Here is a 14,852-nt window from a genome sequence, read left to right on the forward strand (position 1 = left end):
TCTGCAAGGAGTCCTGGTTGCTTTCATTGGAGAGTGGTGTTTAGAAACCAAGATCTAGGCACTAGATGTGCTCATTGCTCCTGCAATATAGTGTTTACTGTGTTTTTAAAGAACCTAAAACTTTTAAATGTAAATGAGGGCTACAAGGTGAAATTATCCTTTATTAATTTTTTTTAATACCCTCATAAATTCTCCCCTGAGACTGATGAGCAGAGAGACCCAGAGCAAGAGAACTTAAGGGAAGGCAGGCACCAATTAGGGAGGAAGCAAACAGGATGCGGAAGTGAGCTTTCAATGGGGAAGCTCGTGTGGGAATGTCAGAAGAACAGCCTCACTGTGCCGAGGTCCACGAACACGACTTGCATGCTTTTATTTTCCAGAAAACGGTATTTTGTCTCCGAGTACACCCCCATTGATGGCAATATTGCTTTCTCTGTAAATGCCAGTGACAAAGGTAGGCACGTTGGTACTTAACTAAAAGGGTTGGGACCATGTTGGCACAAGAGTGTTCATGTCCTCAACAAACGTTCATATGCCTGTTCCAGGAGAGGCCCTGAGCTCATGCCGAGGACACGGCTGTGATGGAGACAGGGTCCTTGACTTTGTGTGGCACTAACAACCTGGTCAGGGTGGCAGATCAGAACCACGCAGTTAATGATAGCAGTAGAATGATCCTGGCCTGGGATGAGAGCTGTGGAGGCGCCAGCGTGGTGGGCTGAGAGCCGGGGTAGCAGGAAAGATTGGAGGGAACTGCTCTGGACAGAGTGCTGAGAGCACTTTGCTTTTCTGAGGCTTGTGTGTGAGCACCGTTCCTCTAGGGGTGGGGATAGGTGTGGGCAGGTGAGCAGGGCCACTTCCAGAGCAGACAAGTAGCTGGTGGGAGGCGGGCAGGGGATCGTCCTGTGCACGTCCCGGTGTGTCCTGTGTGGGCGCTAGTCCCGTTATGGGCAGTGGTAGCTGATGCTCTCCCCGTTCCGACTTTCAGGAATGGCTTGGCTCTTAACCTCCACCCTCTCTTCCTATCCCGCTCTTCCAGGGGGGCCGTCCTGCTGTGACTCTCTGGGTGCCGCCTTCGAAGCCCGTCTACAGTGGCTCTTCGCACAGTGGGGCTTGTTCTGCGTCCAACACCCCGGCTGCATCATTTTCTTCTCCGTGGCCTTCATTGCCGCCTGTTCTTCGGGCCTGGTGTTTGTGCAGGTCACGACAGACCCGGTGGACCTCTGGTCTGCGCCCGGCAGCCAGGCGCGCCGGGAGAAGGAGTACTTCGACACACACTTCGGACCTTTCTTCCGCACCGAGCAGCTCATCATCCAAGTCCCCCTCACCCAGCCACACATGTACCATCCCTACCCCTCTGGAGCCGACGTGCCCTTTGGGCCTCCACTTGCCATAGACATCTTGCACCAGGTAATCTGCTCTTTGCAGAAATCAATTCCGGGGGACGCGGCACTTTGTCAGCTTTTGACCAGTTTACTTGATGTGGGTTTGGGGCTGAGTGTGGTGGTTTATCTTGTAAACCTTAATGATAAAAGTACAGGCGCTTTTCACTTACTTTTCAAAAAAGTGATAGCTGTTGAATTTAATGAAAAATTTACTGTAGACCGCTTTGGTATTTATTTCATACAGATGGTCTTGCTTGAAATTGAGATGAGCATTTCTCTTTTGAAACAGAATGTATTTATAATTCACCTAGGAACTTATGGATTTTTTTCCCGTGATAATTAAAAAGTAATACACCAGGATCCAAAGGGATAAAGCCTCTTACGCTGTCCTGGGGACCTAGGAAGGAACTGCTGGATCACTGCTGATCCACCTGCAGGAATGAACTTAGTGTTGCCTGAATGTGGGCTCCCTGCCTGCGTTTGGTGGGAGGTGCATTTGGAACGAGATCCATCCCGTGCTCTTACAAAGGCTTTTAAACCTGCCCGTTCTCCCTTATCACACTTACCTGTAAATAAACTGCATCCACTTATTTTTTAATGAACAGTTGCACGGTTGCATGGTTTTTCCTTTAAACATTGCTGTTGCCCTACAGAAAGTCTTGATAGCTTGAAAAAACATCAAAATAGTCTCAAGACTTTAGTAGGATCTTTTTTCCACCCAATGACTGTCTGTTGCTTTTTCCCAGCTTGTTGCAAAAGGTGCAAATGTTGTCATTTACCTCCTGGAATATATTCTCTATTAGAAAGTACAAGAATATACATAAATAACCATAGTATGGAGGAAGGTGGTATTTGTTGGTGAGGGGAGGGAGTGTCAGGAAGATCAGGCAGATGACCCCAGGCTGCCCTCTGTGGCCTCGTGGGTCCCTGTGGAGAAGGGTGGGAGGGCAGATGTTCGTGTGTCCTGCGCTGGGATCTGACCTGTCGTGGTGCCCCCTCCTCTCTCTGGGTGCCTGTAGGTGGGGTCTCCATCCCAGTTTGCTGTTCCTCCGCAAAAATATGTTTGTTTTCTTTTTAAGATTTTTTTTTTGATGTGGACCATTTTTAATGTCTTTATTGAATTTGTTACAGTATTGCTTCTGTTTTATGTTTTGGTTTTTTGACTGCGAGGCACCTGGGATCTTAGCTCCCCAGCCAGGGATTGAACCCTCACCCCCTGCATTGGAAGGTGAAGTCTTACCCACTGGACCGCCAGGGAAGTCACCAAAAATATGTTTTAAAAAAAAAAAAAAATTTTTTTTTTTTTTAACCGTCATGTGTCTCAGCCTTCCCTGTCTCAGGAAGAATTTTCGCCAAATCCTCTTTACCTTCTGACTCCTCCAGGCGATAACGGTTAGTCAGCCTCTGAGGGAAAACTGATACATTTCTGGGTTTGTTTATTTTAAAAATCATCCTTCAGGTTCTTGACTTACAAACAGCCATCGAGAACATTACTGCATCTTACAACAATGAGACTGTGACACTCCAGGACGTCTGCTTGGCCCCCCTCTCACCATATAACAAGCACTGCACCATCATGAGCGTGTTAAATTACTTCCAGAACAGCCATTCCGTGCTGGACCACAAAGTAGGAGACGACTTCTTTGTGTACGCGGATTACCACACACACTTCCTGTACTGCGTTCGGTAAGTGGCAGGGACAGTCCTTCCTTCATTCCTCCAACATTGGAGCCCCTGCTGTGGCCACACACCGTTGAAGGTACTGGAGCCCCAGCAGGGGTAAACAGTGGGATCCTCCAGGCAAAGCCTTCCTTCTAATGAAGGGAGGCAGAGGGTGAACAGTAGCCACTGGCCCTGACACCGGGTTGAGACGGTGCCAGGTAGAGGCGATGCAGTGGGGAAAGGAAGCTGGGCGAGGGCAGGGAGTGCAGGGGGCATGCCGCTCTCCATGCAGCAGAGACCTGGTCAGCAGAAGGGAAGACGGAGGCCTGGGAGAGTTGGGGTTGGGGGGGTGGGGGGAGTGTTCCGTGTAGGCGGGCAGCAGGTGCAAAGGCCCTGGGGCGAGGCATTCGTGGTGTGTCATTGAGGAACGGCAGGTACCGCTCAGCCCCTGCCTGGATTGATAACACATAGTTGCACTGCCCCAGGCATTCCTGAGCTGGTTAAATAGTGCAAAAATAGAAGCCTATAGTGCTTTTTCTTGTCTTTCAAGTATAAATTTATTTCATGATACTGAGTTTTTAAAATGTGCAGCATCCCCTCGAGGAGTGGGGGCTGGATTAGAGTGCAGTTAGATCGCAGGGCACTGAAGCTGCTTCGCCTCGGCGGCTCGACTGGCTGGGCAGGGTGTGTGTATGGTTTGAATTAGACACAGAGAAGCGTGCTCGGTGACCTGTGAGGTGATCTTTAGGCCTGTCCCGCGGCAGGAGGAGCGGCTTGCGGCTTGCGTCTGCTGTCTCTGGATGCCATCCATGTACCTTGGCCTGATCTGGCCCAGAGACAGTTGTTCAGCCAATCAGACCACCACTGTGGCTGTTTCTTTTTTTTTTTTTTTTTGCGGTATGTGGGCCTCTCACTGCTGTGGCCTCTCCCGTTGCGGAGCACAGGCTCCGGACGCGCAGGCTCAGCGGCCATGGCTCATGGGCCCAGCCGCTCCGTGGCATGTGGGATCCTCCCGGACCGGGGCACGAACCCGTGTCCCCTGGATCGGCAGGCGGACTCTCAACCACTGCGCCACCAGGGAAGCCCTGGCTGTTTCTTCATTATGGAAGCAGAGAAATTATTCCTTGTCACCTGTGAACGTGCTGCTCAGTTAACCACATCTTGACAGCCAACTGCTCTAGCTTCTGACCTGGTTTGGTGACTTTAGGTTCCGTCTCTTTTTGTTACTGGAATGTGACTGACTCTAGATGGTTGGGCTGTGTTTACTCTCTTCAGGATGTCACATCTATAAACACAGCCCGTGAAACAATAAGTGTAGCCCGTGTACCCAAAGCAGTGTTCTCCGAAGGACAGGTGGTACAGGGTGGCCACTGGTAATTGGAAAGAAAGGTTCAGTATTATTTAACTTTAGTATTTAAAGAAAAAAGTTATTTTCTCTCTGTTTGTTTTACAAAATAAAATATCGACAGAATTTTGGCCACAGGGGAGACACATGAGATGGGTGTTTTGCCCAAGGGGAGTGTGGTTCACACAGGTGTGGAAACACCACCGTGAGCACCTCCTCTCCTGCGCGGCAGAGGTGTGTGTTGTCTGTGGTTCCGCTTGTGCGTCCCCAGCTCTCAACTCCCTCCTCACCCTCCACCTTTCCCTGGGCTGTTCCGCCTGGGGGCATGCAGGCCCTGCAGGAGCCCGGCTAGCCCAGAACCAAGCACAGACCTCCTGCTTCCCCCGCATCACATGATGGCATCAACGCCTAACCGCTTACAGGATGCCTGGACTCTTCCTCACGTAGCTCTTATGGGTTTTAACCTCAGCATGAGCCCTCAAGCCCGCAGTGTGGCAGCAGAGCCCCACATGTGTGGGTTGACAGGACTCAGCTTCTATGCAGCCCTGCTGTTTGCCCCCAGCAGTGACCTGAGCTCCAGGACCTGAGCCCGTCCCTTGTCCCTTGGCGCTGAAGGGCGGTGGTTCACATTATATACGAGGACCTTCACGTGTGCCCAGCGTCTGCCTGACTTCTGTGCTGAAATGCTGGTTCCCTGTCACCGGTTGTCTGTCTCTCCTGCACTGCTTGCATCCCTGGCCTGGTCTCCCTGCTTCTTTCTTTCCTACTTCCAGACCTCCTTCCGCTTTGCCACCCGAGTTATCTTTGTCAAACAGCTCATGACCTCCCTTTTCCCCACATCTGCTTGCTCCCTAGTGTCTACAGGATAAAAATCCAAACTGCTTAGCGTGGCGCCTACCCCTTTTTTCCGCTGCTTCCCTCTTCCTTCCTAGCCCCACCCCCTGCCTGGGAGGCCCCCCTTCATGAGTACCCCATGCTCTAGACCCAGGACTTCCTGTGGTCCCTCAGGCCGCCGTCCACTCTATCCTTTCCTGTACCTGTCCTCATGCTCTTTCTTCTCTTCCCACCAGTGTGGTGTGTGGAAGCCCTCACTTCTTCCCTGCCAGGTGAATCGCCCCTCAACCTTAGAGACCTGGCCTGTACAGCTCTTTTCTTCATGGTGGCGGTTTTCCCCACGTATTAGCGGCCCCCTCCTCTGTGCACCAGGTGACATCAACCACATTGCACTGTATGTGCCTGCCTCTCAGTGATGCTGAGCTCCCAAAAGCAACTACTGAACTGTTATTATTCATCCAAGGAACCAACCTCAGGCTCACATTCTTAATCCGCCTCATGACTGCTGCGTAAACGTTTAGGTCTCTGTGACGTCTTAAGGTTGTTCTAATTGGGTGGTGTTTTCTGAATTCTTGGCAGGGCTCCCGCCTCCCTGAATGACACCAGTTTGCTCCACGATCCTTGCCTGGGGACCTTTGGTGGACCAGTGTTCCCGTGGCTTGTGTTAGGAGGCTATGATGGTGAGAGAAGCTTTTACTCTTCCTGCTAGATAAAGTAGTCTTGGTTCTGTCATTAACAGTCAAGTGATAATTACGAAGATTTCATCAATCGAGCACTCTTATTATTTACCCAGTATATTGGGTCCCAAATATAGTATCTCCTTCGGCTTTGGGTTTTATTGTGCATTTGAAGGAAGTGGTATTAGCCATTTTTAGGTTACTCTTGGGAAAGCTGTCGACAGCTAAGGACGTTTTCCCAGAGTAATGCCATTGTGTACATCCACGTAATACGTTGCTCAGTTTCAGGGAGTTCATGGAACCCTTGAAACTCGTTGAGAGAGCCCCTGTGGAGTCTCTAGCCCTCTGGTTAAGAATGTCTGTAATGGGGGAGAGATAATATGTGAGATGGGGGAAAAGAAACAAAGTGGATAGATTTTTTCCTTCTAAACCAGTTGGCTAAGAATTCAAACACTTTTATAGTGGGAGAGGCGGTTGGTTTGCTCTTTGCTGGTTCCTGCAGCACCTTGGAGCAGATTCTGTTAGGTGTGATGGGGTAGTGAATCATGTGACAGCTTTGGCATCTGAAGCCTAATTACAGGCAGCCTAACAGGTTTTTCTCCAGCCTAAAGAAGAAGCCAGATGTTCTTCTCCTCATCCAGTGGGAAGGGAGAAGTTGTGAGCTGTAAATTTTACTCTGCCTTATGTAACACCATGTGGTTTCTAATCAGTGGGGAAAAGATGGTGTCACCAGCTGGGTAGCCACAGCCATCAAAATTAAATTTGTTCTCTACCTTATTCCTTCCACCAGAGTTAAATTCCAATGGAACAAAGATTACAGGATAAGAAGTGAAACTATTAAAGTACTAGAAGAGAATGCAGGATGAATTTTTAAAAATAATTTTTAAATGGAGAAGGCATTTCTAAGCAGGACACACAATGCAGAAGCCACAGAAGGAAACACTGATGAATTTGACTGCATGAGAATTTAAAATTCCTGTGTAGAGAACAAAGTTTAAAAAACAAACAGCAAACTGGAGAAAAAAAAAAGTTAGTGTACATAACAGACAGCATTTCCTTAATATGTGGAGAGCTCTTGGGGAAAAGAGAGAAGGTCAGCCACCCAAAAGAAAAGTGGGCAGAAGTCATATGAGTGTTAACAAAGGAAGAAATGCAAGTGGCTTTCAGTTATATGGGGAAAATGCTGAACCTTACTCCAAATTAGTGAAATGCCTCTCACTTCAATCTTTTACATAAGAGATTAGTAAAGATCTAAGTGTTTGATAAAATCTTTTGTGGATGGATGTGGGGAAACCACATTGTTGGTGGAAGTATAAATGGTTACTGGAATATAAGCTCCAGGAAGACCGAGATTTTTATCTCCTTTGCTCACTGATGTATCCATAGTCTCTAAGATAATGTCTGGCACAAAGTAGGTCTCAGTAAATATTTTGTTGAAGAAAGAAATGAAAAACAGGAGGCCTCTTTGGAGGGCAGTTGGGGGGCATCTATCAAAATTAGAAATGCACATATTTTTTGATTCTGTGATTGTACTTATAAGAATTGATTCTACGAATTACATTGTACATATTGGAAATATCAGGTTATTCTTTGTAGTAATTCTGTATATAATACCAAAAAGATTTGCAAAGATAGCCATCAACTGGAGATTGGTTAAATTATACTAGGAAATATCATACAGCAGAAAAAAGAATAAGGACACTCTCTGTGTACTAAAACAGAGCATTCTCAGGACACGACTTTAAAAGCAGCATTTGCAGAAGAGCGTGTCACCGCTTGTGTAAACAAGGAGGGAAGGGGAGACTGTGCTTATGCACGTGGCTGGAAGGAGTCACAGTGCCATGGTGTGGGGAGGAGAGCTGAGACACAGACGGGGACTGAGGGAGGAGGGAGGCTTTTCCCTGAACACCTTTCCGCTCTGTTTGAAATTGTCACCATGCACATGCCGTGTAGTAATGATGATATGAATGACAACTGTGCCTACTTCCACACGAGGGTCCTTTTTCTTCACTAGCTGAACTACACAGGCACCAGATCTCCTGTTGTGTTCCTCGAGCTCAGGTGTGTATAGGCTTCAGCCCTATGAGAAACCAGGCACCTAACTGGCTTGTGATTTTCCCCTCGTATTGATCTAGTTTTCTGCACGCTTGTAATCTGCTTTTTGATGTCACCTTTTTCCTTTCTAGATGAAAACTACAATAACGCCACAGCCCTTGTGATTACCTTTCCTGTCAATAATTACTGTAACGATACAGAGAAGCTCCAGAAGGCCCAGGCCTGGGAAGGAGAGTGAGTTGCTCACAGGGCCTAAACAAGCTGTTCTTTCTGTGGGAAGGTGGACCGTAGCAGAAAGCATTTACAATTAGTTCAACTACATTAACCAACAGTAGATCTAAGTTATGCCATTTTTTTCACTTGGTACTGGTGGTGCTATGAAAAAAAAATCTATTAATAAATTTACTTATAAACATTCTTTTAATACATATCCCTGCAACAAGAATGCAAAAGTATCTATGCAGAAATGTTCCTTGCATTCTTTTCTAACAGCGAAACCTGAGCAGGCTGAGTGTATGTTAGTAGGGAGAAGTACAGTAGAATATTATTTCGTCATTAAAGATGGTGAGGCAAATAAATGGTTCAAGATAGTGACTAAAAACTGCAGTCAGCATGTTTGGACAAATATATGCTATGCATGCCATCCATGCCTAGAAAAGATATCAAACAAATGACCTGGGAACCGGTTAGCTGTGGTATAACCTCTAGAGAATGGGAAGAGGGGACCGAGGGAGACAGGGACTCTGAACAGCTTTGTTGGGATATAATTCATATACCATACAGTTCACCCATTTAAAGCGTACAGTTCAGTAGCTTTTAGTATATTCACAGATGTGTGCAAACATCACCATGGGCAATTTTAGAACATTTTCTTTACCACAGAAAGAAATCCCATCTTCTTTATTGGTCACCCTCCTAACCCCCAGCCCTACCCAGCCACCAATCTACTCTCTGTCTCTAGATTTTCCTATTCCAGACTTTTATATGAATGGAATCATGTACGTGGACTTTTGGGTCTGGCTTCTTTCAGTTAGAATAATGTTTTCAGGGTTCATCCAAGTTGTAGCCTGTGTCAGTACTTCGTTCCTTTTTATGGCTGAAGAATATCCCATCCTATGGATATACCACATTTTGTTTATCCATTCATCAGTTGATGAACATTTGAGCTGTTTCTACCTTTTGGCTATTAGGAATAATACTACAAACATTCATATACAAGTTTTTGTGTGAACATGTTTTCATTTCTCTTAGTTGGTATATATCTAGGAGTAGAATTGCTGGATCATACGGTAACTCTGAGGAACTGGCAGACTTTTTTCCAAAGCGACTGCACCGATGGGACTTCCCTGGTGGTCCAGTGGTTAAGGCTCTGCTTCCACAGGTTGGGGAACTAAGATCCCACGTGCTGTGCGGCACAGCCAAAAAAAAAAAGTGACTGCACCATTTTACATTCCCACCAGTGTATGGAGGTTTCAGATTCTCCACACCTCGTCAACACTTGTTATTATTTGACTTTTTGATTCTAGCTATCCTAGTGGGTGTGAAGTGGTATCTCATTGCAGTTTTTTTTGTTTTATTTTGTTTTTTTCGGCCAAACTGCACAGCTTGTGGGATCTTAGTTCCCCAACCAGGGCTTGAGCCGGGCCACGGCAGTGAAAGCACCAAGTCCTAAGCACTGGACCACCAGGGAATTCCCTCATTGCAGTTTTGATTTGCATTTCCCTGATGACTAATGAATTTGAGCATCTTTTCATGCACTGATTTGTGTAACTTCTTCGGAAAAATGTTTATTCATATCCTTTGCCCATTTATTTCACTGGGTTATTTGTATTTTTATTATCGAATTATAAGAATTGCTATATATTCTACAAGTCCCTTATCAGATGTATGATTTGCAAATATTTTCTCCCATTCTCCAATCTGTGTTTTTGCCTTTCTTGATGGTATCCTCTGAAACACAGAAGTTTTTAATTTCAGTAAAGTCCAATTTATCTATCTTCTCTTTTGTTATTCATACTTTTGGTGTCATAGCCAAGAAACCATTGCCTAACCCAAGGACCTGGAAATTTACACCTATGTGTTCTTCTGAGAGTTTTATAGTTTTAGCTCTTACATTTAAAAGGTCTTTTATCCATTGAGTTAAGAGTTAATCTTTATACACGGTGTGAGGTAAGGGTCCAACTGCATTTATTTGTATATGGCTCTCCAGTTGCCCCAGACCATTTGTTGAAAAGATATTCTTTCCCCCATTAATAGTCTTGCCACCTTTATTGAAAATTAGGTGAAGGCAGATACATGGCATATTTCTGGACTCTTAGTTCTGATTCTTTGATCTGTATGCCTGTCCTTGCCTTGTGCTTGTAACCACACTGTCTTGATTACTGTTGGTTTGTAGTAAGTTTGAAATTGGGAAGTGTGAATCTTCCTACTTTGTTCTTGAAAAAGAGGATTTGGGCTATTCTGGGCCCCTCGCAATTCCATGTGAATTTTAGAACAGCTTGTCTTTCTACAAGGAAGTCAGCTGGGATTCTGATAGGGATTGCATTGAATCTGTAGATCAACTTTAAAAATTTTTGTTCCATGAGCATATGTCTGTAGTATAATATACTTCATTTAGAAATCATTTTTAGTAAAAAAGAAGTGAGACCATGAAGCAGTTTTTAAACTTGTTCTAAACCTGTTTTAAATACTGGAAAACTCAGCATGTCTGGAACTTCGTAATCTGGAAGTGTCCTACCTTCTACTTGCCAGTTTAGAAGGTCCTAACGAGGTATAAGGGTTAAGTGTGGCTTTTGTGTCGTAGAAGTTACGAAGAAGTTCCTTACTTAGTTGTCACTAAGTTTTAACTAAAAATACAAAATTTTGCTTACCCTTTTAGGTTTATTAATTTTGTGAAAAACTACAAGAATCCAAATCTGACCATTTCTTTTAAGGCTGAACGAAGTATTGAAGATGAAATAAACCGTGAAAGTAACAGTGATATCTTCACTGTTCTAATCAGCTATGGCATCATGTTTTTATATATTTCCATAGCCTTGGGGCATATCAAAAGCTGTAGCAGGTTTCTGGTAAGTGGGGTGTGTAGGTGTGTGTGTGTATGTGTGTTAGAGGGAAATGACAGTACACAGCGTGATGGCATGTTTTTGCCTCTGCTTAATCCTAATTCATTATGTTCAAAACTACCTTAAATTGTCCTGTGTTTTACTTGTTTGTCACATTTTCTGCTTCCTGCATCTGTTTTCTTCAGTTCCAATTTCTTATCTTCAACTTAAAGTTTATTTCACGTAATCCAGTTTTTTTTCTAACTTGCCATCACCTAAGAATGTAAGCTGATAAAATATGTTGCTAGGGAAGACCTAGACAACTTTTCATATCTTCTCTCAAACCGGGAACCGTACTTTTAAATCTAGATGGGCAATATCCAGGTAAAGAGGTGAAAATGAGGACCTTTTAGGAACAGGACAAAAAACACCCTAAATGAGGATTTATGTCTTTGTGGCATCTCCAGGTGGATTCGAAAATCTCCCTGGGCATCGCGGGCATCCTGATTGTGCTGAGCTCGGTGGCGTGCTCCTTGGGCATCTTCAGCTACATTGGGATCCCCTTCACCCTCATTGTGATAGAAGTCATCCCGTTCCTGGTGCTGGCTGTGGGAGTGGACAACATCTTCATTCTGGTCCAGACCTTCCAGGTGCATTTCAGAGTCTCACAGAGTCTGACCAAGTACCAGGCTCCACATACAGCTGTTCAGCTCCATGCGGAGTATTTGAGTGTGACACGTGGAGACTTCGTTTCCGTTCCTCTGTGTTGCTTGTTGGTGCCTGTAACTTGTTCTGGACATTTTGAGACCAAGAAGATTGAGACCAACATTCTCTTTGGTTGGTGGCATAGATATAAAGTGAGAGTTTGGTTTTATATGTGCAACATGTGTGCAAAAAGGGCTAACACGCTTGTAGAAAATATTTTGGGCACAACAGCTATTAAAATGATTCTCAGTATAGTGTAGAAGAATGAGGGATTTGTCAGAGGTGCCACAAAAAGGCAAAAGGTCAACACAGGACCCACTGATGTAAAAAATGATGTCAATCCGTTGGTTCTCCCAGGGTCCCTTGTCCTGTAGCGCTTACCTGGGCAGAGACCCAGTGGCATGTAGGAGTGTTATTTAAAGGTCCAGCCACCTGCAGCCTGCGTTGCTTGTATTTTCCTGATAACCTGATTCAATCCTTCCTTTAGATTCTCACCTGTTACCTGGCTCCGGGCTTCAGAAATATCCCAAATGAATCAACATGAGAAGTTTGGGGTCCTCACCGCTTTATTGTATAAAGTTCACAAACAACAAGTAGATGCTGCTAATCATTATTTTTTACCATCAGGTTAACACAAGGCACCAAAGAAGCAAAGAGGTGGCATTGTAATTGAGAAACTTTAATGTCGCGTGTTTAACTTTTTTTTTTATTTTTAAGAGAGATGAACGTCTCCAAGGGGAGACGCTGGACCAGCAGGTGGGCCGGGTCCTGGGAGAAGTGGCTCCAAGTATTTTCCTGTCGTCCTTTTCAGAGACGGTAGCATTTTTCTTAGGTAATTACTCTTTGAATCTGCCAACCCTGAGGTTTGCTGAGCCTGGGTGTATCAGTATATGACCCTTTGAGCTCTTTTTTAGGTTTTATTCTGTGATTGGAAAGTATCAGAGTGGACCACGAGAAAAATTGGTGGCAGTATCTCGGATACCATTAGCAAGTGTCTTCTTTTTTTTAACTACATTATTTATTTATTTTTAATTTTTAATTTCTTAAAATTTTGGCCACACCATGCGGCATGCAGGATCCTAGTTCCCCCACCAGGGAATTTCCAGCAAGTGTCTTCCTTCTCACATTGTTTCAGGACGGTGTTGATGTTGGGGTTCAGATACCTAGGACTGCTGCCCCTGCCCGTTTAGGGCACCCATGGCAAGTGCTGGGGTTTGAAAATAGCACTCTTGAAGGACAGCCACAGGGTCCTTCCCGTCACAGCACTCTCGGCAGCAACTCCAAAATCACAGGCGTTAGCTCGCAAGGTGTTTGCCACTGTTCCGAAAGGCAGTCTCCCCGCCTCTGCACACACATTTCACTGGGAAGCAGCCTCGTCAATGAGCAGAAGTTCTTCAGTCTTCCCTCAATACAAGGAGCCAGAATAAACTGGCACAAAACCCAGCACTTCTGTATTCCTTCAGGTGGAGAAATCGGTAGTCTTACTAGCAGGGCACTGCCCACCCCCATGTCTGGCATGTAGTAAGAGAAAACTGATCATATCCTCTGCAGAGGACGCTGATTAGAATCGCCCAGTAAGTCCAGGGAAGACACACGATCCGTGGGTCCCAATGGAAATGCCTGCAGGGGCCACCAGGTCATCTTACAAGGGGCCATGGGAGGGACATTGTAGGTGTGGTCTTTGGACACAGACACGCCGTTAGCATAGATCATCCCCCATCTCCACGAAGCAGTGCACTGTGAAACAAACCTGTGGCTCTTGTGTTTCTCTTTATGGATACAGATGCAAAACAGTTACTTCCTCTCTTTCTATTATAAAAAAAAAACAGTGCAAGTGTGTTGGTGATAGCAGCTGACCCTGGGCCTCAAGGTCAGAGTGACTTTGGGGGGACAGGAGGAGCAGTGGGGACCGTGGCACCCAGAGTCTGGGGTCCCATCTGCAAGAGGCAGCTATGTGTTGCTGGCCCAGTGCTGCCAGGTCCAATTTTTTTCTCAAGCGACGCTGTGAATCTAGATTTTTTTTCCTCTCAAGTGACACTGTGAATCTCATTGTTAACTATTGGCTATTTATTTTTTAAAAACTGTTTTTAAATTCTAAAATGGGTTTCTATATATCTGGCCCATGGGCAGCCAGTTTTCAGCTTCTGAGTCTTAGCCTGGAGGACGCTTGGAGCATCCTCATTTGTAACTAAACCAAGAGACTGACTGGATATATAATAGCATATGGGAAATACCATCCCTCTTGTGGACTGAAGCGTAGCAGGTACTATAAGAAATGGCCTGTGTTAATGGATCTCAAATGTGAAAGTGCATGCATTTGCTTGGAGAGCTTGTTAAAGTATAGAGTTGGGATCACAGAATTCTGAACAGCAGAATTGGGGTTGAATTCCCACTGTCTTGATAAAGTAGGAGGGGGCCCGGTCCCTGGAACGTACATTTTAACCTTGCCAGGTGGTTCTGGTGTGACACCCGCAGATCGTGCAGAGTGCCTTTGGGTGGGAGGATTGGGGGGATTCTTCTTGTGGGATTGGCCTGTTCTGGTGCCACGTGTTCATATGTGCACGTGCCTGTGAGGCCTGCTGAGCCCTCAGCTGGGAAGGACGTGGCTGCTCTCTTCTCCCCACAGGAGGCCTGTCCGTGATGCCAGCTGTGCACACCTTCTCTCTCTTTGCGGGGATGGCGGTCCTCATTGACTTCCTCCTTCAGATTAGCTGTTTTGTGAGTCTCTTGGGGTTAGACGTTAAGCGTCAAGAGGTAAGTTGTCATCAGGCGTGCAGCCTGTTTCATTTGAGTCTAGAATCTAGGTGAGGCGGCTGGAGGGTGACCTCTGTTCCTCTTCATCCCCTCAGAAGAACCGGCTGGACATCCTCTGCTGTGTCGGGGGCGCGGCAGACAGAGCAGGCATCCAGGCCTCGGAGAGCTGCTTATTCCGCTTCTTCAGAGACGCCTATGCTCCACTTCTGCTTAAGGACTGGATGCGGCCCATTGTGGTAGGAGCCTGTCTGTGGTTTTTCTCCCCAAAGTTGTCACATGCCTTCTAAGAAATCAGAGTGCTTGGGAAGGATTCTGACAGCTGTTGTGTGTGTGTGTGTGTGTGTGTGTGTGTGTATACAAGAATGCAGAAGCAAATATATACAAATATAAAATATTT

General features: G+C 45.8%; 1 protein-coding gene across 1 annotated transcript in view; it reads left to right on the forward strand.

Annotated features, from left to right (window-relative positions):
- Positions 1 to 14,852, forward strand: part of NPC1 (NPC intracellular cholesterol transporter 1) — a 47,597-nt gene that overhangs the window by 22,881 nt on the left and 9,864 nt on the right. The window contains exons 7-16 of the mRNA XM_065889768.1: positions 381 to 454; positions 1,037 to 1,407; positions 2,842 to 3,068; positions 5,803 to 5,903; positions 8,087 to 8,189; positions 10,834 to 11,023; positions 11,464 to 11,646; positions 12,419 to 12,533; positions 14,328 to 14,455; positions 14,551 to 14,691. Of these exons, the coding sequence (XP_065745840.1) occupies positions 381 to 454; positions 1,037 to 1,407; positions 2,842 to 3,068; positions 5,803 to 5,903; positions 8,087 to 8,189; positions 10,834 to 11,023; positions 11,464 to 11,646; positions 12,419 to 12,533; positions 14,328 to 14,455; positions 14,551 to 14,691 (1,633 nt within the window). The remainder of the gene's footprint in view (positions 1 to 380; positions 455 to 1,036; positions 1,408 to 2,841; positions 3,069 to 5,802; positions 5,904 to 8,086; positions 8,190 to 10,833; positions 11,024 to 11,463; positions 11,647 to 12,418; positions 12,534 to 14,327; positions 14,456 to 14,550; positions 14,692 to 14,852) is intronic.

Source organism: Phocoena phocoena, chromosome 13, assembly GCF_963924675.1.
Source record: "Phocoena phocoena chromosome 13, mPhoPho1.1, whole genome shotgun sequence".
In the NCBI taxonomy this organism is placed as follows: Eukaryota; Metazoa; Chordata; class Mammalia; order Artiodactyla; family Phocoenidae; genus Phocoena; species Phocoena phocoena.